Raw genomic sequence first — 27,864 nt, forward strand, 5'->3', positions numbered from 1 at the left:
CATCTTTAAAGCCAACATTTTGCCAACATTTTGCCGACGAGTTAAGATTTTTTTTTAAACAGTGATTTTTTGTAAAAAAAAATTAAATCTTGTACTAAAAATCGTTTGACCTTACTTTTTTTTAATGCAAAATCGGATTTGCAATCGAAAATTATTTTAATTTTTTTTTTGCAATTCCGTCGTGAAACTACTTACTTTTCCTGTCATTCTTGCACGACAAAATAGCCTACTTTTCTGCATCAAAAATAACAGAATCGAATAGCAACACTTTTCAAAATTAATGCTGAAAAGTTCTACTTTTCAGTACTGAAATGGGTGCTGAAAAGTTGAACTTTTCAGCACTTGTTTCGAAAAGTAACACTTTTCAACATTTTTTTTGATTTTAACGATTTATTGACAAAATACATGAAAATTTGACTTAAAATTTCACTCAATTGGTGTTTTTCGGAATTGCAATAAATGTTGTATGGAACTCATTGCAAAACTTGATTTTTTCAGCACTCTTCGTATTTATCCAACTTGGTGAACCTCGTTGGATAAATGTACGACTCGTGCTGAAAAAATCCTCTTTTTGCAACTTGTTGCATAAACTACTATAGCCATTCAAAGCTAAATTTTGTCCGATAAATTCCTTTTTTGTTTTACTTTTTAAAATGTGTCCATGATTATTTTCACAAAAATTTCCTATAAAATTTGTTTAAATTTTTTTTTGTTTTATTACTAGTAAGGCCGTTGCAAATATTTTTTGAAGTTCATGTCCCTCGACTCAGACCAAGCTCAACATTTGAATGAAAAAAGTTTTTTTAAATGCATTGTACACCTGTCCAGTTATTTTGCAATCTTATGTTTCCAAAATTTCTAAGTAGGGGAACTATACCCTTTTTCAGCCTATTTCTATTATCGGCCTATCAACACTTTGATCGTAAATTACAGCTTTCATAAAGTGTTTTTGACTGGTCCAAAGTAATAAATAGCTCAATTTAAAGTGAGCAAGCAACTCTCCATTGTTGATACATCTGAAAATGTTGATTTAAAAGCGGAAAACGGTAAAAGTGATGAGAATTGGTCGAACGGCTTAGGGTGATTAAAATGGGTTTATTTCCCCTATTGACGAAAATTTAATTTTTGTGAGAAATATTGTAATTTCATAAAAGTTCAGTTGTTTTTAACAAGCCCAAATAACCTAAATAAGATTATCAATGCAGAAAAAGGCGTTTTAGATTGTTTTGAGTTGATTAGACTTCTATTTCCATTAATATTTTCCAGTTTTATGAAAAAAATATTTTTTTGCCCTCCCCCCACCCCCGCGACGTTTGAAAAATATTTGCGACGGCCTAATTATCACGAGTTATCGCGATTATAAGATTTCTTTTATGGTATATTTAAATCATATAGATTTCGAAATCTGAATATGATATCTTTAAGAAATGTCAAGCTTATTTAATTAAATTTTGTGTTTAACAATGAAAGCTGTTTATTCTCATTTAGTGTTGTTGCAATATTCCTTATAATATCAGCATTCCATTGCGTCAACAACGAGTTTCATCACCGCCGTTGATGAATACCTTACAAATTGATAAGCTTTCCCACCGGCAAAAAGGCTGCTCTCTCTCTCTCTCTTCCAGAGGCAATCATTTCGCCCTGACAACCACCCACAAAAGTTGTCAACGGTAACAGCTTCCGTTCGTTCGTTCGGCTTGTCATCCAGCGCCGTGACGGTAACTAACCCGTGGATTCGCAAGTAAAGGCTCCATCACAACATTATGTAAAGCTGTAAAATGGGTGTTTTTACGCGCCAAGACGAGCGGTTTATGCGGTTTTTTTTTTTCCTGCGAGGAGAGGAGCTCACGTTGTCACACCAGAGACTGTCATGTGAGTGTGTGTGTGTGTGTGGTGTACGCTAATTTGAATCTCATCAAGTTATGTGATTACCTACGTGTGGTGCGCGCGCGATGTAAAACGTGATATCGATCCGAGGGGGTTTTCAGGACCACCGAAAGGAACTCGGTTCGGTTGTGGTGCCCATAAAAATCCCAATGGAATGCAAACAATTTCCCCGTCAATTTCCCACCGTTCGAGAGGACCCTAGCTCGCTGGCTTGCTTTGATGGTGAAAAGTGAAAACCGTTTCCAAAGTGCCAGGTTTTTATTGTTATTAGCCCTCTCTTGGTTGGTTTTCGCGCGAAATAGAGGCAGGCAGGCATTTTCTTTTGAAATCGCAAAACTCACACTTGACTGCCCCGAACGTCGGCGTTGGTGGCAGTACTACGAAACCCCATATCAGCAGGCTTTATGGTCTGCAGCACAGTTTGATAGGGAAATTTATGGCGAGCATAAGCTCCGCAAGATTATAGCAAACACGCATCAGTAACACTCGTTCGCAGCTTGTCAGTTGTGGGGAAAGGGCATGCCGCCCTTAATAGTGGAGTAAGCAAACTTCTGCCATGGCTGGCCGTTAAACGGAGGACGGAAATTACTGGCCCGAAAAATTTAACGACTTTGGGTCGAGTTGGGCGCGTCAACAGTTTTATGGGACTTTAAATGCATTTTGGGGTCAAATCATAAAAAAATGCACATTATAAGAGGAAACTCTTAAATATTATCAGATTGATTCATTCAACTAGATACAGAACTCCGTTGACCTTTCAAAAATGTGTAAAATAAACTTCAAAGCGACTTTTGATCCCAATTCGATTGAAACAACGCCGAAATCAGATGAACCCTTTCGACCGTACATCACCCAACTCGCATAAATCTGAATCACTGCGGCGTCCACTCTTATCAGCAAAGCAAATATAGCCTGTTTACGCTTCACTGACAACGATTACTCAAAACAAAATCACCATTAAACCAGCCCGGCACAAGATTCCATCCCCCTGATATGGCAACAGCAAGAAGAGCTAAAATCCTCAAGACTGGTATCTTTTTGACCCAACTTTTTGCCGGCGCCATGCCAAGAATCGGCGAATCTTCCATAAATATTCAATTTGGAAAAGGATCGAAAATCACTAAGAAAATAAAATATCCCCCAGCAGCAAGCAACAGCTCCTGAAAAAGGATACCAAATACACAGACACACACACATGAAACTGGGGTACAATCGATCGAAGGATATTGATCCTGGCCGGAAGGCAGGCAGGCAAAGATGCCAAACTTGGTGGCCTTCGCTTCGAGCCGACATTGGCGAAATGGCCCATCTTAACGAGAATTTGATCCGAATCACATACTGGTCCCAATGTTGGCGGAGCTGCTCCCAGCTGGAACACCCCATTTGCTCACTTTTTGGGCAGGGGAGCAGATTCAAAGTGACCTATGTATACATACAGGCTGCTGGAAGTGGTATCGAAGAGGATAATTGCAGTGTTAAAATTGCTAGCTTTTAGTAATACAAAATGACCTAAATTTGAAACAATGAATGCATAGTAGATCCAATTTACCATTATTTGCAAGTATTGAAAATATTGTTAAGTCAAAAGAAAAAAAATGTTTTACGAAACCTTCGGCGGTGATTTCCATGTTTTGCGATGATTTTTTATCAACAATATAAATTTTATATTTGGATTTGGATGAAACTTTGTCCATACATTCCCTATGTCAAAAAAGCAATTTGACTAATGAGCAATTCTCCACCAAACCCGGAAATGGATTTTACTTATATTTTTTTATTTGGCTCAAACTTTGTCGAGGCCTTCGGTGCACCTAATAAAAAAACATTAAAAAATGAGGTCAAAAAATTTTTATCATAAGATTTCAATTTTTTACAAAAATCACTATAGTCCAGACTCGATTATCCGAAGGCCTTGGCAAAATTTCACTTCGGATAATCGAATCAGGAAAAAAAATGTTTTTTTTATTGTCTTTTTTTTATTGTTGAGTTAAAGTATGACCCCTAAACTACCCCTAAAGTGATTTAGATTTTTTAAATCCAATATGGCGGCCAAAATGGCGGTGATGACATATTGAAAAAATGCAATCAACCATTCCAATTTCACAAAAATTGGGTCATAGAACTCGAATTTGATGCTAAAAGCAAGAAAAAAAACCTATACAAACCTTCGGATAACCGAACTTCGGATAATCGAGGCTTCGGATAATCGAGTCTGGGCTGCATTTAAAAAAATCATAACACGTCGGCAAAATTTTGGTCCATGCTTCTGAATTGCTTAACGGTGCACATCAACCAGAGCTTTTGCTACAGACGTTTTAGAATCTTCAAAACTACGGGTACTATCGACACACTTTTTTATTCATCCCCTAAAGTACTGTCCACAGAGTAATTTACAACAAAGTTTGACTATTTTTACAATCACGTTGTTGCAAGATTGGGTCCGTAAGTTTGACAATTTTTTAATAAGAAGACAACAACTTCTTTGGTTGCTGTGCACCCTTAATAGATGCGGGGTTTTGTAAACATATAAACATATAAAAAAATTCACTATTAGAAAAATACGGATTTTGGGAAATTGAATTTTTATTGAAAAAAGTTAATTATAAAATCACAAAATACGTGTACCTTTTTTTTAATAGTCCTCAACAATACCTACAACGTTGCCAAAGACACCCAATCAATCAACAAATTCTTTGAAAAGTTACAGATTTTCGAATATTTACGTACCGTTTTTGTATGAACGACGAAGTTGACTTTATAGCTGTCGGCCACCATTGCTAGTACCAACCACTAGTGTCTTCCTTTTAATCTACAAGGACTTCGCCGCCCTGGGCTCCTAAGTGTATGAAAGAATGGCACGGAGCGACGGCGCCGAATACCCATATTTACACAAATAATTTTGGAGCGCCCGCCGCGGGATTCGAACCGGCGACCTCTGGATTGTGAGTTTAGTGCGCGGTCCGATTGATCCACACGGGCGGGTTTTGTATGAACAACTGCCAAAACTGTTTGGAGATTTGTATGGGATTTTTATGACACAAAATGGCTTCTTTGGTGAAAGGGGAAGTTTTAAAAATTTTAAAATATTTATTGAAAGATCAGACACATTTCAATACCGTCATCAGGGGTTACCTTGGGTCTAAGGGGTGCTGAAATTTGTTTGACCCAATTTCACCCCCGGACCCAATGTCACCCCTGATGACGGTACTTTATATTGAAATTCGAACTTATAGCTTCCGAGATATCGTCAGCTGAAAATTACAGGCTAATTAGGCTTAGAAAAACTCACTTTCATCGATTCGAATTCTTCGTGAGGCTGTATGTCAAAAACTAATTGACCGATCTTCAAAATCTCAGAGAAAAATTGGCAGGAAAAATGTAGACTTTTCAACAATATTTTGTTGGGGGAGGCTTTCCATCATAAAGTGTTTTTAATTAACGAAAAATGTAATGATTTCTGAAAATTTTAACCTTAGAAGTAACTATAACTCCACAAACGCTGCTCTTTAAAAATTGGTAAACTACTTTTGGATTGCGATTTAATTTAGCTAGCAACAATATTTTGAATTATTTGGTCACCTTTTCGATTCTTTTCGAAAATCATTATTTTTGTTAAAAAATGGTTTCTCTGGAACCGGATTTTTCACCATCACGCATTATGGCTCAAAGATCTATGTTTAGTTCCCTTAAAATAATATGGAAGAAAAATCGAAAATTAAAAAAAAGGAGATCAAATGATTTTTTTTCCGAAAAGTTCGAATTATAACCTACAACAAGATACCAAATCGATCAATAAATCCTATGACAAGATACAGATTTTCATTTATTTACGTACCCATTTTGTAGGCTGGTCATACAACAGCCCACAAAATTGTATGGAGAAAAACTATTGATGCAAAATTGCATCTAGAGAATGTATGAACAAAGTTTCATCCAAATAAAAAAAAATAAAGAAAAGCCGATTTGCAAAATCGTAGAGACTTATTCTATTGCAGTTTATAATTGAGATCTGAAAGATTTTAATTATTAAATAACAAAAATCCAGAAATGTAAATAAATCAAAGTTCAATGCCGGGTAGAATTGCCCAAGTGCAGAAAGGTTCTATATAAGTTATTACAGCTCACGTAAAAAAAACATTGTTGAATGTTACGTTACATGAACATTATTTTTAGAAGCCGTTCCGTCATAATCAAAGTCTATTAAAAAGATTTCTGAAATAATTTCCTTGTTATAAGTTCAACAAACCAATCCTTTCTTCCAAATGAAGAAGAAAGTAAGCAATTCCTAGAAGCAACAATATTATTTACATGTAACTTCGGAGAACAACTTCTATTCATAGAGCCCTTTTCCCGGACTCCTTTTAACTTTATCAGCATAATCACATATTTTCTGTTGAATTCCTTCCTTTTTTTCTTTTTTTTCCAGATGTCGAGTGGATTTCCAGAAATCACCCACGAAAAACTGCCGGATAGATCTGGATGTTCTCGGTAAGTATTTTTCTTTTTTTTTTTTTTTGCTCTGCCATAGAATGCCATTTTGGCTGCCACACCGTTCAACAAAGAAAAACCACACAAAGTAGGCCTTCCGAGAAGCGTCACATTTCCCCCCTCTTCACAGACCACGTGACATCGCAGTAAACGCTCGATGGTCGGAAATTGAATTGGCAAACATCGCCGGGACGCGACGATTCGCAGATTGAAAAGGAAATTTACATCCCACTGAAGGCTTCCGGTTGAGGTGTTCGGCAGTGGGCGTCTTCTCGATGCTCTTTGTGATGCCGAGGTCCAACCGGCCACGTTCAAGTATTCGAATAATGTGAGGGAATGTGTGTGTGGTTGTATCGAGTGCGTTTCCTGCAGGAAATTAGGCATAAACAGTGGTGGAATACCCTGTCAGCGATATGATTGGTTCGAGCGAAAATGATCACTCATCAAATTATGACAAAGAGATGAATAAGCAGGGGGCTCCATTGATGCTGTTTTGGACAAGTACGTGTGTTTAGGACAAAGGGTGATACTTACATAGTTGATTTATAAAAATAAATAGTTATGTTTTTCATAAAAAAAATCTAGATAGTTTTGAGGCACTCAGTAAAAAAGTTCAAAAAGAAAATTAATGAACATTTACACTCAATTGAAAGATTTCTCATAAATTGTTATTATTGGTCAACTTTATTTATATTTTACCGCTTAATGTTGTCAACACTTATTTTCAAAATAAATATATAAAAGAAAAACAAACAAGAATCACTTAACGTTAGTCAATACTTCAATTTCACTAATAAGCTTCAATCGACGGAATTGAGTTTTAGTGAATTTCAAGCATAAAAATAAAATTTTAACTTCCGGGTATAAATGCTATGGATTCATCTCAAGCAAGCATGCGATTTGGCGGAAACCCTCAAAATTTCGATAGGTTTTTGCCTCATGAACAATGTTTTCATACAACGAAAAATTCTCAAAAATCGTTAAGAACTCGCGACTTGCAATTTACTCAAAAATGGAAAGTTTTCAAAAAAGACATATTTTGTTTTTAAATTTTGAAAAAATGCGTTCCAAATGGCCAACCTCCTGTGTCCGAATGGATACGGGTTTCCCTCAAAAGGAAAGTTGGAAAAATGTTTTTTTGCCTGAAATTTTTAGGAATTTCCCTCAAAAATCCATCTTAAAAAAAATTTGCACCAAAACCAACACCATCATCATGTAGGTAACAATTTTCTGAACAATTTTTCTTTTTGAAAATTTGTTTTTTGTCACATTTTAGTAAAATGAAAATAGCGAATTTTCAAAATTCCCTATGGACACTAAATTTGAACACTTACCAGCATTAAAATGTGTCCAAACCTTTCGCATTGTTTAAAAACAGCAATTTACAAGCAAATCAATAATTTTCATTGGTTTAACTATGTGACGTACCTAAGCAAAAAAAAGCATCATAAATTAACCGCCTTAAATATAACAAAATCAATTTTTTCAAAGTTTTGCAGAATAATATTACTGTGTACATGTGTTTATTTTTTAAATAAAAAACTTGCAATTTTCATGAAAAAATTGAAAAAAATTGATTTTGTTGTACTAAAGGCGGTTGAATTTAATTGCTTTTCTTCGTAAAGGCGCTTACGTCTCATAGTTAAATCAATGAAATTATTGATTTTGCTTGTAAATAATGCACATTTTATTCAAATACTTTGTCTAGTAAAGGGGCAACTTTTCTAAAATTTTCAAAATATTGATGAATTTAAGGAAAAATTGTTTTCAACAAGTTTTACGTCTTTTGTTGTACAATAATTCAAAGTCTGTTAAAGCCTTCTATTGGCAAACAATGTATCAATATTCATTTAGTTAAAATTTATTTTACAAGTTTTTTTTTCATTGAAAATTGTAGGAAATGGTTTTGTTGCTCTTTTGTTTCCCGAGCCACGTAGCCCAGTGGTAACGCTTCCGCCTCGTAAGCGGTAGATCGGGGTTCAAATCCCGGCTCGGACCAACACAACTGGTGATCTTTTCCCTTCTGGAATCGATTGCTTAGTAAAGGGAAGGTAGTGTATCGTCACAAACTGGACCTTATCACGACACCTTAGGGAGGCGACCTATGGAATGTTAACATTAACCTTAACATGTTAACATTAAGTTGAGAATGAAACTGCCACTGAATCCGCTTTGTGAATGCCGGCCCCGATACTCTTCAAGGGTGTTCCCCTCAGGAACTGGGAAAGATTTACTTTTTTTTTAAATAATAATAAACTTAACTTTAAATGTAATGCCAGATTTGCGAAATATAAATCATCAAAGAGATCACAAAATGCCACGCAAAATGCTTTGTACATTAAAACAGTTATGCTGCTATAAAAAATTTGCAGAATATCAATAAATTTATGGAAATATATTATTTCTTGAACTTTTTCGGTCCCGAAATTCAAAATGAGTGAGAAGATAGAAAAGACTTTGCTTGCTTAAAAATACAATTTTACAATTTTTTGCTTTCTGAATTTTAGGAAAATTTTGAAGGAGGCAACCAAAACTTGCCTTATCAATAACAAATGGATTTTTTCTCTAACTTATTGAAATACTTGCATTTCTTTTTTGCTGAAAACCATCGCAACAAACTCAAGTTCATTTCACTTATTTTATTGATTGTCTTTAGCAAACTAAACTTCTTAAAATCTCATAAAAAAAACAAGGATTTGCTTAATCGTTATGAATCGTTATCCCTGCTTTTATTCTAAAATTGCAAAAAAATTACGTTAAATTTTAGCAGATTTTGAAGTACCGTCAAATTGCCGCTAAATTTTTGTTTTATTGCCGAGAGAAATTAAAAGCCACATTTTCGATGTTCTGTCCAGTCGATTGTCCTTTTGTCTGTTGGCCTTTATGTCCCTCGATTTTTTGTCACACATTCATCGGTAAATTTACTGATGGCCTTCAATTTCAAATAATCAATTTTGAAAGATGTAGTTTAAGAAAAAATTATAATGTATTAATCAAAGTATCAAACACCAGATGGAAATTTTTTCTTTGTGTGTGTTCAGAATATTTTTTTTAGTTTTCACAAAAAAAAAATGAGATTATTTCTGAAATAATAGTACGGATTTCTAAAAATTATAAGTTCCAATAATGCGTTTTCCAAAACCTTAAAAAAAAAGTTTCCGGAAGGTCTATTATAAATACTTACCCACAACATAACACTAATTCTCCCCTCTCTCTCTCTCAACCCCACAGTGCCTCCCTCCAAGCTGGTCATCCTGGACGAGCAGGGGGCGGCGGTCCTGAACCAGCTGGTCGGTCCGTACCAGGAATCGACCGACATCAACCTGACGTGCGTATCGAGCGGTGGCGTCCCGACGCCCAAAGTGACCTGGTGGCGGGAGCACGCCCTGCTCGACGACTCCTTTATGATCCTGCCGGACGGCACCGTCAAGAACGTCCTCTACCTGGAGAAGCTGAGCCGGGCCGATCTCCACACGGTGAGTAGTACGAACGGAAGAAAGAGTGAACATCGTAACCGCAGCACAGAAGTTTCACCGCAATCAAAGCAGATTAAACCCGGCTGAGCCGACGTTAAAGCGATAAAACGGCCGCGTTGGTAGTGCCACTTATCGATCAAAAGAAGTCGTAAAAAAACTAATAACGATTGGTTGGTTGGTTGGGGTGGGGGAAGAGGGTAGCTTCATTGAACCGAAACGTGCCGGTCAGCACCTTAATATTATGGTCGGAGCAGGGTTGCAAGTTGAGGTTTTTGTCGTTTGTTCTTAACTCAAAACAACTTTTAGATTATTTTGTTAAAAAAAACTGTTTCCAAATTTGAACCTTTTAAAAAAATATCTTCCTTTTTCACACATGGATTAAGGCATAACAGTGCAACCCTGCTTAAGGCCAAGCTTACCCTGTGTGGTCGCGGTCGATCGCCCGGTTTGCCCAACTCGGCAGCCCCAGCAGGTTCGGTTGAACTATAAACGGATTACTACTTCGTGGAAAAAGGCGAGAAAGACTTGGGCCAATAAAAAAAATCCACCACAAAGTTGTAACAACAAACACCTCCAATTAACCTCGGCTTCGCAGGGCGGGAAAGCAACCAACTGTTCCGATTCCCGCAGCACTTGACGAAAGCGCTCGAAGACGAACAAAAAAAATATGAAGAAGACTTGTTAGAGGATTTATTAGATCCTTCTTTGACCACAGTCGTTAAGGTGGACGGCGGACTCGAAACGAATGAAAATCTATTTTCTATTTACCTTCGTAATCCTCCCTCTCCGCCACCTTTTTCCCATTTCAAATTCCTCGTCGTTAAACCGGCTGCCCATAAAAGCCAATAAGAAGCAAACAACCGTGGAAGGAAAAACAATTTCGACTAAACAAGCCAGAAAACGGTGATTTTCATCATCGTTCGCCGTAGGAGGGCGATATCAAATGAAAATGGGGTTGATTCGGTGGAGGGTGAGGGGGGGAAAGACATTGAAAGTTATCAAATTGTAAGAATTACAGCGTGATCGTTTTTTCGGTGTGTCATTTACAGACACTCTTTCAGAATTTGGTTAATTGTTCCATAAATACAAATTGAACGCAGAGGTGCAGATGCGTAGCAGGGATTGATGAGTTTAAAGAATCTTCGTTACATGAACAAATCTGGAGTTTGAATTGAAAAAGGTCCTGAAAATATTAATGGTTCCTGTTTTCCTGTCATTCATAGTGAATCAATTGCCTAGTTTTTGACACCAAAAATACCTGTTCTTCATGCACTCATTTCATAACTTGTATAGTTTTGATGTTTTAGCGAAGTAAACTTTGAAAAATTTGCAGCGACCTTATATAATTTTAAAAAATATTGCAAATAAAGCTCTAGTGAAGTTCAAGTTCTGCGATATCGTTTTTTTTTAAATAATAATAAAAAAAAGTATAAAAATTTAAATTACGAGTCATGGTTTCAACATTTCCATGAAAAAAGTGTTTTAAAATGCATTATACACCTGTCCAGTTGTTTTGCCATCATTAGTTACCAAAGTATCTAAGTATTGACGAAAATTTTATTTTTGGGGTGCTGTACACTGGAATTTCATAAAAATTTATTATTTTATTTAAGCAAGCCCAAACATGCTAAATATGATTATCAATGCAGAAAAATGCATTTTGGATTGTTTTCCGTTGATTAGACTTCTATTTTCATGGACATTTTGATTTTTTTTGGAAAAATATATTGTTTGCCCCCTGATTTTTCAGACCAATTTTGAAGGGGGGGGGGACACATAAACTTCAAAAAATATTTGCAGCGACCTTACTTAACATAAAATATCATCAGTATTATCACCGATGAAATGAACGTATTTCGTCGATAACGATACAAGTATCTTATTTAAGCCGCTGCAAATATTTTTCAAAGTTTATATCGCTTACTGCCCCCTTCAAGATTGGTCGAAAAATCAGGGGCAGAAAATATGTTTTCAAAAAACTTCAAAATTTCAATGCAAATATAAAAAACGCATTTTCATGCTTTGTCAATAATTTTTAGCATAATTGAGCTTGTTCAAAAATATTATCGATTTTTCTGAAAACCCGATGTACAGTACTGCAAAAACGTTTTTTTATTTCGTGAAAAAAAAATATTTCGTTACTTTGAAAACTATTGATTGTAAATCAACTGGACAGGTGTGAAAGTCATTTTATAACACTTATTTTATATATTTTTTTTTAATTTATAGATTTTCATCTAAATTTTTGAAAAGGATTTTACATGAATTACACGGAATTTTTTGTTTTTTTTCTGATTTTTAAAATCACTTTTTGTCACTAAAAATTCATTTCCAAAAAAAAACATGATTTTAATTTGTTTTAATTTATACAGGGGACATAATATGCCATCTTTTCAGAAGATTTCAGAAAGGGACGAAAAAATCTTTGGCCAAGTTATATTTTTTTCAAAAACATGTCATACTCGATTATTCGAAGGCCTTGGCAAAATTTCACTTCGGATAATCGAAACATTGGATAATCGAATCAAGAAAAAAAAATCGTTGTCTTACTTTTGATGTTTAAGCTTAAGTATGACCACTAAACTACTCTAAACTGATTCTGAATGTTTGAATAGGAGATGTTGGCCAAAATGGCGGTGATTAAATTTAAAAAAAAAAAATTTTTTAATTGAATGATTGCCCATTTAATTTAACTTTAACTAAAATTCAAATTTAACTAAAATAGGGTCGCAAAACTCGAATTTCACAGAACTTCGGATAATCGAACTTCGGATAATCGAAACTTCGTATAATCGAGGCTTTGAAAAATCGAAAATGCTCTGAAAAAATTAAGACTTAATTTTTAATGTATAGTTAAATTTTGATAAAATGTGCAAGTTTAACCCTTTACAACCCAACCCCGCCTTTAGACGGGCTTCGATTTAAAAAATCGCCAAAGATCCATTTTTCAACCAATTTTCGATGTTTAAAAAGCATTGGAAAGAAGAACTCTTAAAATTTTAGAAAATTTATGGGTTGGAAGTTTTACTTGTTTTATGTGACTTTGCCAATGTTTTAAAAAATGTTAATTTTTTAGGGGTCAACTTTGGCTGCGTTTTTTACTAAAATATCCTATATTTTAAGTAAAAAGAAGTATGCAGTAATTTTTTTAGTGTCCCAGACTATGCCTCTGCGCATTTTTTTACAATTTAAATGATAATGGTGCCATTTTATACCAGAAAATGTAAAAAACAAGCAAAAAATTGAAAAAGTGACTGCAAAAAAATGAAAAAATTAGTTAGGCAAAATGTATTGGGGTAATTCTCTACCAACTCACACGAAATCGGGAAAAGTTGCCCCGACCCCTCTTCGATTTGCGTGAAACTTTTGTCCCTGATCACGAATCCGAGGTCCGTTTTTTGATATCTCGTGACGGAGGGGCGGTACGACCCCTTCCATTTTTGAACATGCGAAAAAAGAGGTGTTTTTCAATAATTTGCAGCCTGAAACGGTGATGAGATAGAAATTTGGTGTCAAAGGGACTTTTATGTAAAATTAGACGCCCGATTTGATGGCGTACTCAGAATTCCGAAAAAACGTATTTTTCATCGAAAAAAACACTAAAAAAGTTTTAAAAATTCTCCCATTTTCCGTTACTTGACTGTAAAATTTTTTGAAACATGTCATTCTATGGGAAATTTAATGAACTTTTCGAATCTACATTGACCCAGAAGGGTCAATTTTTTTCATTCAGAACAAAATTTTTCATTTTAAAATTTCGTGTTTTTTCTAACTTTGCAGGGTTATTTTTTAGAGTGTAACAATGTTCTACAAAGTTGTAGAACAGACAATTACAAAAATTTTGATATATAGACATAGGGCGTTTGCTTATAAACATCACGAGTTATCGCGATTTTACGAAAAAAAGTTTTGAAAAAGTTACTTTTTGCGTTTCTCTTTGTTTCGTCGTCCGTGTCTGTCGCGGGTGACCATGAACGGCCATGATCGATGACGACCAACTTTTTCAAAACTTTTTTTCGTAAAATCGCGAGTTTTGAGAATTGATAGGAGGTGATAGAATAGGCCAAATACTACCAAAAACAAACATGAACTAAACAAGATAAATGTAAATTAAAATACTAAAAATTAAACAAGCAAAACATAAAACAAGAGAAGTAAAGTTTTTCGTAGAACAAAAGTTGCTCAAAATGACCTCTCCTGAACAAAGGAAAAATAAAAATTTTGGAAAAAAAATTTTGGCAGTAGAGGGTTAAGTCATCTTTGAGTAGCTTTTTTGAAAAAGTCGCAGTTTTTCAAAGCCCTAATTTTACTTTGTTTGGTTGCTGAGATATGGCCAAACAAAGCTAAAAAAATTAAAAATTAGATTTTCTAAGTGTTGTCCAATTAGCCCTCATTTTTTGATCACTAAAAAATCCGATTGTCAACTTTAAAAAATGAAAAATTCGTGAAATTTTCTGATCTTCAAATAAAATTAATGATCAACCCATTCATCTCAAAAGGGATAGCATAATGAATGAAAGTCACACGCCACAATTTCAGGTAATTCAGAGTAAAATTGATTTCAACAGCATACGTAGTATAAATAATTGGTAGTTTGGAGATGTTTGCTAAGCCTTTCGATTTTTTTTTAGAGGTGGGCAATCATGGGCACTGGTTTTAAAAGTACGAAAACTGATCCTTTTTTTCAAAAAACTTGCATAAAAAATCTTGAAAACGGTGCACTTTATCAAAAAATTACTCAAGTACTTTCGTATTGCTAATTGGATTTTAAAAACTTGTTCAATGCACCACTTGTCTATGATATTAGTTTTAAGAAACCGCAAACCCGAGCAGACGGAAATAACTTGGGAAGGTCAGTTTTTGATATTGTGAGAAGATCGAAATATGTTATTGGGATGATCGGATTAGTTGTTAAAATAACAAAAATCAATAACAAAGATTTGTTCGAAGAATAACTTAAACTGTTATTATGTTGTTATTGCAATAACAAACCAATAACACAGAAGGAATCATGAAGGAATAACAAGATTTGTTATTTTGTGCGGAGAGGTAGAGCAGCATAATAACAAAAAATGTTATTGAACTGGTATGTCTCCATAACAAAAAAAGTTATTGTTTTGGTTTATTTGCAATTTGCAAATAAACCTGCAGTTGCCATAACTCCTCTGTACTAGTCAGGGCTGCAGAGTCAGGTACCTTCAAGCGACTTTGAATCCAAACTTTGAAGACAACTCCGACTCTGGATGCAGGATATGAAGTCAACGCCGACTTCAGCACTCCAAAAATACCCGACTTCAAAGATTCCGACTCCAAGTAAAAGTTGCTGAAAATAAGCTGAATCCGATGCCGTCTCCGAGGTTTCACTCCAGCTCGAACTTCAACGTCAGCTCCGACTTCCTGGCTCTGTGAAAATAATAACAGTTTTTGTTATTCACATTTCAAAAAGCTAATGAATAAATCAATTCCCTTAGGGAATAAAACAAAATTAAAAAAAAATCAACTTTAATAAGTTTATTTATCGGATTAATTTAAGCTTAAGGACCCCATTTCATGGTCAAATAAATGACCCCGATGAAAATGGTCAAAATTATTCCATAGTTCTAGCCAATTTTAGCAAAGTCCCTTAGGGGGTTATCAAATAATTCAAAAAATCAACTTTCAAAATTTCAACTTTTTAGAATAATTTTAGCTTAAGGACCCCATTTCATGGCCAAAATAATGACCCCGACAACATTGGTCAAAATTATCCCATAGTTTTAGCCAATTTTAGCAAAGTCCCTTAGGGGGTATATCAAATAATTAAACAAATCAACTTTCAAAATTTCAACTTTTTAGAATAATTTTAGCTTAAGGACCCCATGTCATGGCCAAAATAATGACCCCGACGAAATTGGTCAAAATTATTCCATAGTTCTAGCCAATTTTAGCAAAGTCCCTTAGGGGGTATATCAAATAATTAAAAAAATCAACTTTCAAAATTTCAACTTTTTAGAATAATTTTAGCTTAAGGACCCCATTTCATGGCCAAAATAATGACCCCGATGAAATTGGTCAAAATTATCCCAAAGATCTAAACATATTAAACAAAAGAAAAAATAATAACAGATTGTGTTATGGACACTTAGTAACTTTTCCATTTGTGCGATTTATGGTAATTTTATTTCTAAGTCAGAATACCAAACGAATAACAAATATTGTTATCAGGAGAGTTTTTGAAATGTATAACATTTCTTCTTATTAGAGTGTTATTAAACATTTTCAATATAATATCACTTCAATACCAAATCTTGTTATTTTATCAGAAACTGTTATTATTTTTTCTTCTTGAAGTTGAAGTTCAGGATAAAATAATAACACTTTTTGTTATTTTAACAGGATTTGTTATTGAAATATTATTAATTTTGTTATTACCGTCTGCCCGGGAATTTCGATCTCACTAGGTTTTTTGGGCAAATTTTCCCTAGTTTTTGTTTAATTGCATTTGAAGAACCTTCTGTTACCGAACGGTTATTGAAAAGGAAATAGTTGCAAGGAACAAAAAATCTCTATGTACCAATTATTCACACAAGTTGTAAAGTTGTTATCTCGGTAAAAAAAAATTGAATTGAATAAAAAAAAATTGTTCAAAGAATTGTGGTTTAGTTGAGCGTTTTATCAGAATGCATGTGAAATACTGTGAAAACCCGTCTATTTGTATTGTTAAAAGATTTCATGTCTCCTTAAAACTCGTTACTCTTGTGAACTGAAAAATTTGTTCAAGCATTTTTTTAAAATGACTTAAAATTTTCGGAACGCCTAGATTTCCTTTAATTTTTTTTTAGCTTTTTGAACCTTGCAACTTAAGGCGGATCAATTGTTCACCCTGAGTCACGCACCTGCTGACCAAGGATAATGGTAGCATGACAGCCAGATTATTATTACCAACTTCTGAAGGACATTCGGCCATCTCTACCTCCCTCCCCTTTCCTCAGCACTTTCTGTTATCGTCTCTCGCCCCATCGAACATTCACGAGCTGGTTTATTGATTTTGACTACAGTTCTGAGCAACCTCTCCCCACCTCCCCCATGACAATTAAGTTCATTCATTCGGTGGGTGGTACTTTTGGCCGCCCCCAATTCTCAGCACCCCCACCTCGACAGCACGCTTCGTTTCACGCTAATGGTCATCGATCAATTGCCTTTGGGGCATCGTCACCTGGCAAGCAAACGGAGAGGAGATTGAATGGGATGTTGTGGTTGGGGGGAGGCAATAAAAAACGTGGAATTGTGGTGGTTAACGATGGAAATTAAATTTTATGTTAATTTTTTGCTTCCCTTTGACGCAGCGACGCCGCCGACCGAGCCCCCCCCCCCCCCCTCTTTTTCATTGATGAAACGCTTCTCTGGTGCTGCTGTTGGTGACGCTTTTGCTATTTAGCATTTAATCGCAAGAAACGCGTCGTGCTCTGCTCTGCTAACAGCTAATTTAAAATTTATCGACACCCGGGGAGAGTCCACTGTGATTGGCGCTTTTCAACCCTCGTCGTCGTCCCCCAAGCTCAAGCTGTTTTCATCTCCAACTTTTTTTTTTATTTGCTGTTTGCGGTTCGCTCGAGTTTGGTGGGAGGGGGCGAGAAGAGGAGCTAATTTGATTTTCTAGCGCGCAGATTTACATAATCCTCCTGCGACAGGTATTTAAAGCGGAGCCGTTGAAATCTTGAATACTAAAGCGACGACGACGGGGACAAAAAACAAGTGGATTTTAGACCACAATCTGGAGGGACGATTATCTCGAAGCTTGTGCAAATCGATGTGGACATTGATTAGGGTGTCACCTAGCTGTGCGATTGTTTTGCTAATGAGCTTGGTTAACGAGCTTGGGTTTTTGTCAGCTGAATCCTTAAAATGTCAAAATATTTGCATAAATAATAAATTATGTGTCATCACCTTATCAGCTTTTTACTCTTGATGCTTTTGAGCAAAACATTGCCAATTGTCTGTCATAAAATAACAGTTTTTGCAATAATTTGCACATTGATTTATTTTACAGAAAAATCAAAATCATTCAATATTGTTTCCATTGCAGTTCTGGAATTTTTTTTTTTTCAAAAACATTGTCAAGGTGTAATGTAGTCTTTTGAAATTTTTTGACAGTTTTTGCTTTAAACCAGCTTCAGTTCATAGCATGTTAAAATAAAAAAAATACCTTTTCGTGCCAAATCCATTGTAAGAATATACAATTAAAACATCATGAAATATAGTGTAAATCATTGTTGAAAGGAATTCCAAAATTATTAGGTTATTAAAAATACGAAATTATAAATTGTTTTTTAAATAAAAAATTAGTTGATTTGATTTGAAAATAAATAATCAAAAATAAAGTAAAGAGAAAAAAAAATCAATATAATGCGAAATTTACACCATTTAATGTCTGATCGTCACTTTGATGTCAGAAAAAATGAGTAAATTACTCACATTAATCATAAAATCACACATTAATCAAACCAAACATGAATCAAAAAGAGGTATATTTACAATATCTAATTGCATACCTTTCAGATTTACCATTTGTCACAAAATTTGATATTTTCTTTTTAATTTATTCCTAGTCAAAATTTTAAGGAAAAGAGTGAATTAAAAATTTAATGATTATCTTATTTACAAAGTCGTTAGATCACTATTTGACACATTGAGACACCTGTTGCCTTTTTGTATAAACACAATTTTTGAACAAACTATGGATACAGACATGAATCTGGATTTTTTTAAAAATAAGGTAATATTACATCTGATCAGATTTTGTGTAAAAAAAGTGTAACTTTACATACAAAATTTTACTTTTTGCACATTATTTAAGGCAAATCTACAAAAAAAAGTAATATTAAATTATTCCAATGTTCAACCTTCCAAACTTTTACTTTTATTTTAACTGTGTAGATCATGGATATGGATACAGTCAGTCCATGTATTTCCTATATCAAGACAAGTCTCTATACAATTTAACTTAACTTAAGAAAGGACTTTCAAATCAAATTGATGTCTACAGCAAATAACTTTTATGTCACTTTTATCACTTTAACATAAATTTGCAAAATACATTTATCTTCTATTTTTATTTTATTTTTGAAATTTTTAAGATAATTTTTGAGAGCTATTAAAGCATCTTTTGCGCAAAAGTTGAGAATGGTGCAAAACCTGGTATTTATCGAAGTCACGGCTTGAAAAAAAAATGTTGATCATAAAGCCATAAAAAGTTTTAAAATTGATTTTTAAATGTAAAGTCAAAATTGCAATTGAAAATGACTTCACATATTAAGCATAAAGTTTTCGAAAAATATCCAATTTTTTTGCGTTTAAAAAATATTCAATGAGGTAAAAGAACCCTTAATTATTTTATTTTTTCCCAATAATGCCGCTAAAAAGTTTATGTCCTTCGACTTTAGCCAAAGTCGAGGGGAAGAGGGCCAAAAATAAATACAAATTTTAAATTACGCGTCATGATATAAATATTTGAATAAAAAAAAGTGTTTAAAATTGCATTTTACACCAGCCCAGTTGTTTTGCAATAATAAGTTTTGAAAATATCGAAGGAGTGACGATTTTTTTCGCTGAATATAAACTTTTCGCAGTAATGTGCAACGGAATTTCACAAAAAAAAACAATATATTTTTGATCGATCCCAGACATACTAAATATGATTTTAAACGCAGGAAAATGCATTTCAAATTGTTTTCGTTTATTAGACTTCTATTTCCATTCGAATTTTGAAGTTTTTTGAAAAAATATTTTTAACACCTTGATTAAATCGGGGCCGACATAAACTTTGAAAAATATTTGCAACGGCCTAGTGAGAAAATTTCCGTTTGATGACTTTTTATTAGTGTCATCTAATTACTCGCAGTGCTAAATTGACGATATCTTGGAAAACGATAAGTTTGAACTTCATTGTGAAAAGATAAAACCTCGATGATATGTTTGCCTTTTTCAAAAAAAAATATTTACAAGTATTTGAAATCATTCTAAACATTTAAATACGACCGGAAGTAGTGGTTTTAGCCCTCTCAAGCCCTTAAATTTAAGGTTTGATTAAAACAATAATAATTATTTTAACTTAAATGCATTTTTTTTTTATTCATATTGAACATTGAAAAACGAACCAATCTTTTCTGAAATAACGTCAGTTGAAAAATTATTAATTATTTTTAAGGAAGTTATTATTTTTCTGTTCTTTTTTTCAATTGATATTCAATTCGATATTACGTTCTTTTATTTAAGGTCGTTGAGCTCAAATATGACCCCATCAGAGCAGTTCTCTCAGATTTCGGTCATTCGATTTTTTCTGTATTTTTTAATCCGGCTGAAACTTTTTTGGTGCCTTCGGTATGCCCAAAAAAGCCATTTTGCATCATTACTTTGTCCATATAATTTTCCATACAAACTTGGCAGCTGTCCATACAAAAATGATGTATGAAAATTCAAAAATCTGATTTGATCGATTTGGTGGTTTTTATAAATAATGATTTTTAAAAAAAAATCGAAATATTGGTCGCAAAATTTTTCCAAATTTATTTTTCGATGTAAAATCAAATTTGCAATCAAAAAGTACTTTAGTGAAATTTTGATAAAGTGCACCGTTTTCAAGTTAAATCCATTTTTAGGTGACTTTTTTGAAAATAGTCGCAGTTTTTCAATTTTTAAAATTAGTGCACATGTTTGCCCACTTTCGAAAAAAATATTTTTGAAAAGCTGAGAAAATTCTCTATATTTTGCTTTTTTGAACTTTGTTGATACGACCTTAAGTTGCTGAGATATTGCCATGCAAAGGTTTAAAACAGGAAAATTTATGTTTTCTAGTCTCACCCAAACAACCCACCATTTTCTAATGTCGATATCTCAGCAACTAATGGTCCGATTTACAATGTTGAAATATGAAACATTTGCGAAATTTTCCGATCTTTTCGAAAAAAATATTTTAAAATTTTTAAACCAAGACAAACATTTCAAAAGGGCGTAATATTGAATGTTTAGCCCTTTTGAAATGTTTGTCTTGATTTAAAATATTTGAAAATATTTTTTTCGAAAAGATCGAAAAATTTCACGGATGTTTCATATTTTAACATTGTAAATCGGACCATTAGTTGCTGAGATATCGACATTAGAAAATGGTGGGTTGTTTGGGTGAGACTAGAAAACATAAATTTTCCTGTTTTAAACCTTTGCATGGCAATTTCTCTACCAAATTACTTGATTCTAGGAATTTTGCCTCCTTTTCTTATTAAGTAATCCAAAAAACCCAATTACTAAATAAGGAAAGGAGGCAAAATTCCTAGAATTTAGGAATTTGGTACTATTTTTTTTATTCTTCCTCGAAATTTAAGAACGAACTTTCACGATTTTTGGAGCTAATTTTGCTCGATGTTGACTGATGTTGTGTTTGACAATATGCAAATTATTGACATAAATTGATACAAAAATACATGTAAGAGTTGAACATTTTTCACCATGCAATTTAACACATTCCAACATTTCGCTTATTGCAGTTTAATTTCCTCTCATTTAAAGTGAACGATGGAAAAACGATTAAACCTTAAATTTTAGCGCAGCAAAGTTGTGACCTTTTGATAACACAGACGAGTCGTTAAAATTTAACTAAGTTAAACACGTAATCATGTGTTATTCTTTCCCAAGAACAACACAGACAAATTTCTCAAAAATCAACTTGAGAAAAATACTGCCTGTGTCGTGACTGATTCCGATGAAATGTTTAAACATCTGCAGCAGTTTCCAGAGCCCGTTTATCTCCGAGGCGCTTCTTGTTTTCAATTAACGAGAAAAGTTTGTCAGCGTTTTCCGAGAAATTCGAAAAACTTGGGAACACCGTTGTAGCTTACCTAGATTAACCAAAATGTGATTGATAAATACTGTCCGCCGGGACAACATCCGAAAAACCGAAAAACAACAACAACCATTCTCTCTCTCTCTGCCGTACATCCGTTCCGCTGGAGAGTCCCCCCTCCCCTTGAAATCGTGGGATTCGGCAAACTTCCAGGAACGGACCGCCCGACAAACAGAACAGCAGAAACTTTATGAACGAAATTAATCTCGCTTTCCGGCCGGGATCCGGTCCGCGGACTTGTTTTTGCCCGTTCGAGTTCCGAAAAGTTGGAGGAAACAAAACGTTGACGGGCCGGCTCAGTCCGGACGCTGGGTGGTGATAAGAAGGTGGAAGGAGGTATTTATTTTTACGCACCATCCTGATGACGGTTTCATAGCCCCGTACTGTAAAACAACCCAATAGCTTAGTACCCCCACAAGAACCTACTGAGTGGGTGGGGATTGTAAGGAACCTGCATTACCCCGCGAGGAAAAATGGTCGGGTCAGGGTAAATCTGGCCGCTGTTTTACCGTTGTTTTGGCTTTGTTGTCGTTTTTACGGCGAAAAAGAACCCGAATTACATGGTCATAAAAATTCAATGAAAAAATAAAGCCTAATGTTTTTTAAGGGACGGAAGTCGCCCACGCTGGTGGACCTGAGCCGGTTAAAGTTGTGGGTCTTGTTTGTCGTAAATATGCGTACTTGAGCATGTGTTTTTGTAAGGGAAACGACGTCGGTGGAGGGTAAAATATCCATTAGTGGACCCTTTTCTAAATGTGAAACTCTTGGAAGCATTTCGAAATTTCAAAATTTTAATAATTTTCTTAATGTTTGAAATTTTCTTTTTTTTCAACATTTGCTAAATATAAAAAAATATAAAAATTTCCATAATTTTCAAAATTTCCATAATTTTCAAAATTCCCAAAATTTTTAAAATTTCCAAAATTTAAAAAAAAATTAAGTCACATAATTTCCTTGATTTCCTAATATTTCAGTTTCCTAAATTCCCCAATTTTATTTAATTTCCTTAATTTTCTAGTTTAATCTCCTATAATTATTATTTTATTTCTAATTTCCTTAATTTTACAAATTTCCAAAATTTCCAAAATTTCCAAAATTTCCAAAATTTCCAAAATTTCCAAAATTTCCAAAATTTCCAAAATTTCCAAAATTTCCAAAATTTCCAAAATTTCCAAAATTTTCAAAATTTCCAAAATTTCCAAAATTTCCAAAATTTCCAAAATTTCCAAAATTTCCAAAATTTCCAAAATTTCCAAAATTTCCAAAATTTCCAAAATTTCCAAAATTTCCAAAATTTCCAAAATTTCCAAAATTTCCAAAATTTCCAAAATTTCCAAAACTTCCAAAATTTCCAAAGTTTCTAAAATTTCTAAAATTTCAAAAATTTCCAAAATTTCCAAAATTTCCAAAATTTCCAAAATTTCCAAAATTTCCAAAATTTCCAAAATTTCCAAAATTTCCAAAATTTCCAAAATTTCCAAAATTTCCAAAATTTCCAAAATTTCCAAAATTTCCAAAATTTCCAAAATTTCCAAAATTTCCAAAATTTCCAAAATTTCCAAAAATTTCCAAAATTTCCAAAATTTAAAAAATTTCCAAAATATCCAAAATTTCCAAAATTTCCAAAAATTCCAAAATTTCCAAAATTTCCAAAATTTCCAAAATTTCCAAAATTTCCAAAATTTCCAAAATTTCCAAAATTTCCAAAATTTCCAAAATTTCCAAAATTTCCAAAATTTCCAAAATTTCCAAAATTTCCAAAATTTCCAAAATTTCCAAAATTTCCAAAATTTCCAAAATTTCCAAAATTTCCAAAATTTCCAAAATTTCCAAAATTTCCAAAATTTCCAAAATTTCCAAAATTTCCAAAATTTCCAAAATTTCCAAAATTTCCAAAATTTCCAAAATTTCCAAAATTTCCAAAATTTCCAAAATTTCCAAAATTTTTAAAATTTCCAAAATTTCCAAAATTTCCAAAATTTCCAAAATTTCCAAAATTTCCAAAATTTCCAAAATTTCCAAAATTTCCAAAATTTCCAAAATTTCCAAAATTTCCAAAATTTCCAAAATTTCCAAAATTTCCAAAATTTCCAAAATTTCCAAAATTTCCAAAATTTCCAAAATTTCCAAAATTTCCTAAATTTCCTAAATTTCCTAAATTTCCTAAATTTCCTAAATTTCCTAAATTTCCTAAATTTCCTAAATTTCCTAAATTTCCTAAATTTCCTAAATTTCCTAAATTTCCTAAATTTCCTAAATTTCCTAAATTTCCTAAATTTCCTAAATTTCCTAAATTTCCTAAATTTCCTAAATTTTCTGAATTTCCAAAATTTTCCAAATTTCCTAAATTTTCTTAATTTCCTTAATTTCCTTAATTTCCTTAATTTCCTTAATTTCCTTAATTTCCTTAATTTCCTTAATTTCCTTAATTTCCTTAATTTCCTTAATTTCCTTAATTTCCTTAATTTCCTAAATTTCCTAAATTTCCTACATTTCCTTAATTTCCTAAATTTCCCAAATTTCCCAAATTTCATTAATTTCCTTAATTTCCTTAATTTCCTTAATTTCCTTAATTTCCTTAATTTCCTTAATTTCCTTAATTTCCTTAATTTCCTTAATTTCCTTAATTTCCTTAATTTCCTTAATTTCCTTAATTTCCTAAATTTCCTAAATTTCCTAAATTTCCTACATTTCCTTAATTTCCTAAATTTCCCAAATTTCCCAAATTTCATTAATTTCCCAAACTTCATAAATTCCAAAAAATTTAAAAGCTTCAGAAATTTCATAAATTTAAAAAAAAATCTAAAGTTTCCTAAATTTCCTAGTTTTCCTAAATTTTCTAAGTTTCCTAAATTTCCTAAATTTCCAAAATTTCCTAAGTTTCCTAAATTTCCTAAATTTCCTAAATTTCCCAGATTTCCCAAATTTCATAAATTTTCCAAACTTCCTAAGCTTCAAAAATTTTCAAAATTTCAGAAATATCATAAATTTTCAAAATTTTACAAATTTCAGATTTTTTTTTAAATTTTATAAATTTCCTGATTTTACTTTATTTATTACAGCTCCTTAATTTCCTATATTTCTTAATTTGTCAAAATTTCTAAAATTTCCTAAATTTCCTGATTTTTATAATTTTCTAAAAATTCATTAATATGATGTCTGAAATATTCTACAAACTTTAGATTCCATGGTTTTGGACACTGCACGGTGTAAAAAATTCGAGGCAAAATTGGACTTAATTGATGCCGGTAAATTAGAACTTTCAATAAAGACTCTTCTTAAGTGAAAATTCTGAGGAATCGATTGGTGATGGTGAGAATCTGCGTAAATTTGGGTAAGGCCCGTTTAAGGCCTGTTTACCCTGTTCTTTTGGTTGTTTTTACTAGTTTTTAATATATTTAATATACTTTGACATAACTTTTTCTTCTCACTTCTCTTCTTCATCGAAACGAGTTTCAGGTACATTTTGCGGGTTTTCACTGTAACCAATCGATTTCCGGAATTTTCAACGTAAAAAAGATTTATGTCAAAGTATTGAACAATTCAGCAACATATTAACAATTTATAAAAACAGCAAAAAAAGAGTGTTTTCAAAAAATAGGTTGAATCCGTGAAAAAACTTGTCATAGAAAATTTCTAAAATGATTAACGATTCATTTGACCATTTCAATTTAATTTCCAAATATTCCACGATTTGAATAAACTAATCTAAAAATAGTTTCTAAAAGTTAAAACTGAGTTCAAACTTTAACTTAAAACCCAGCAGTAATCTCTGACCTTCTGAGTCGATAATTTCCGTTTGGTTTCCCCAAAATCCCACTCCACACATAAATTTCTTACCATGTTCCCGCTCCCAGAAAAAAATCCGCGATCGTGCAGTTGGTGGCCGTGTTTTTTCCCCCCATCCCAATAATGTTCCTGTTAATTACAGCCTTTTTATCAAACCCAGCTCCATAACTGCCCCGTTCTCGTTTTCAACCCCGAAACCGCAAACACAGTCCCCCTGCCGAGGGTAATTACTGTTTTCGAAAGAAAAGTTCTCCTCCACCACCCTTCCTAACCATGGCCCAGAAATCATTCCCCCCCCACCAGTGGAGCAACCACGAATCCGAAATCCGCGGGTAATGCCCGGAAAAAAAGTTTTTATGACATAATTTACTATTGATGGCCCGGGAGTTTCATTTCCGAACCAACCGAACCAACACCGAATCGAATGGGGCTACTAATTTAAGGGTCGGTGGGAGGGGGTCGGTAAAAACAACCGAAACGTCGTTTCAAGCCACGTAATGGCGTCGTTTTCCCACCGATGAAATGAGCTGCGATGTAATCCAAACAAGAGAGAGAGAGAGAGACTGAGTGGGAAAAGGGGTTATGAATTGTTTACCAATGCTTTGATTGAAAAGTTATTCCTGCTGAGCTAAGCGAGTTCTGTGTGTAAGAATATCTCAATGGTTCTCAACTTGTTCGATTTGAGGGGAAAAAACAAAGAAAAGACCAACTTTCAAGGGCAGAACCCCCACCCTCGACTCTGGATTTATCAAGGCAATGCGTGACGGTAGAAATTAACTTTAAGCACAAGAAATCGTTTATTCTTGAACAACTTTGTGTATCCCCCAATGGAGCCATCGATATGATTCCAAGTAGTAAGTTTTGTGTGCTTCTTTTTTCGTTGCAGATTTATACGTGCCAAGCAAGCAACGGACACGTGGTGCCACCACTCTCCAGCACCGTCAAGTTGGACATGAAGTGTGAGTATTTTAAAAAAGTAATTCCTTGCTGTCATTCTTAATTTACATTACTGTTTCCCATAACATAAACAAATCCAAAAATTCCTAACTCGATATCAATTCATGTGAAAAAAATGTTATCAAATTTAGACTGATTCGGTTCAGCGAAAAAAATAATAATTTGTTTTCGATACACGATAGCAAAATAGTCAAATTTCATTGAATTCAGTTGTGACAAGCTTCCCGGAATAAATCTTGAGTTATGTTCCCGAAAAACCAGACATAACCCCCTTTCCCTGCCCGTATCATTCCCGAAAACCCCAAAATGGGTCGATTACTGTCGTGTCGTTAAACTCAATATTACAGCAATATCCGCGATTTTACAGCCAGGACAGATCGAGTATCGCATCCAGTCCAGTCCCCAGCGAAACCATCGTTCCACACCGCAGATGTTGGCTGACGCTGTAAACCAGCACATGTTATCGTTAAAATCACTGAATTTGATTTCAATTTGAGTGGTGGTGCTCGGACCACTTTTTGTCGAATGGACCATCGGAACGCAAATAAAAATGTAGGGAGTTTTTGAGGATATTTGTACTTGGATTTTTGAATATCATTAATTTTATATAAAATTTAGAAATATATTTTGATTTTTCATCATAAAAAAAATACAAATTGAATCATTAAAAATAAGCTTTCATCCCATCTTCCAATTTTTTTTAAATTTTGTTGAAAATGTCATAATTTGATTGCCAATTAAACGAGTCGAAAAAAAAATCCCAAACAAAAGGCTTTTGTCATATCATAACAAAACAGCATGTTAACCAAAAAAGTTATACAATCGCTGGAAAACTTTTTTTTATATATTCATCCCTGAAATTTGGTACCTTAATCAGAAACTACAGAAAAGAAATTTGTTAATCCAAAGTTTAAAAAATTGCAATCTCAATAAATTTATTTAAAAATAAATTAGAACTTCAAGAATGCAGCAATCTTTTCTTATTACACAGAAAAAAAATTATGGTAATATTCATCAGGAAATGGTGACAGATTTTGTGTAAAAAATGTGTATGATTACATCAGGAATTGATGAATATTCATCAGGTTCACATTTTTACACATTTTTTATGTAATATTACTCAAAAAAGAGGGAATATTCAACTTACCAAATTTTAAACCTCCCAAAATTCAACTTTTTTTTGCTGTGTTATTTTTAAAATCTGATCCCAAGATACAGAATAAGTTGTTTGGAAAACTTCAAATCAAAAACAGTTTTTTAGTTGTATTAGGGACACATTCTTAAAGCTTGCACGTTTTGAGTAACATATTAATCATATTTTTATCCAAACGGATCATCAAAAGAACCTTGAAGGTTTTTTTTGTTATCTCGGTTTTTTCTAGATTATAATAA

At 33.4% G+C, this 27,864-nt stretch overlaps 1 protein-coding gene across 1 annotated transcript in view; it reads left to right on the forward strand.

The window, feature by feature from the left end:
• Positions 1 to 27,864, forward strand: part of LOC120414327 (nephrin) — a 258,628-nt gene that overhangs the window by 179,634 nt on the left and 51,130 nt on the right. Inside the window, exons 5-7 of the mRNA XM_039575467.2 lie at positions 6,314 to 6,375; positions 9,607 to 9,851; positions 26,402 to 26,474. Coding sequence (XP_039431401.1) covers positions 6,314 to 6,375; positions 9,607 to 9,851; positions 26,402 to 26,474 — 380 coding nt within the window. The remainder of the gene's footprint in view (positions 1 to 6,313; positions 6,376 to 9,606; positions 9,852 to 26,401; positions 26,475 to 27,864) is intronic.

This window comes from Culex pipiens, chromosome 3, assembly GCF_016801865.2.
Source record: "Culex pipiens pallens isolate TS chromosome 3, TS_CPP_V2, whole genome shotgun sequence".
Lineage (NCBI taxonomy): Eukaryota > Metazoa > Arthropoda > Insecta > Diptera > Culicidae > Culex > Culex pipiens.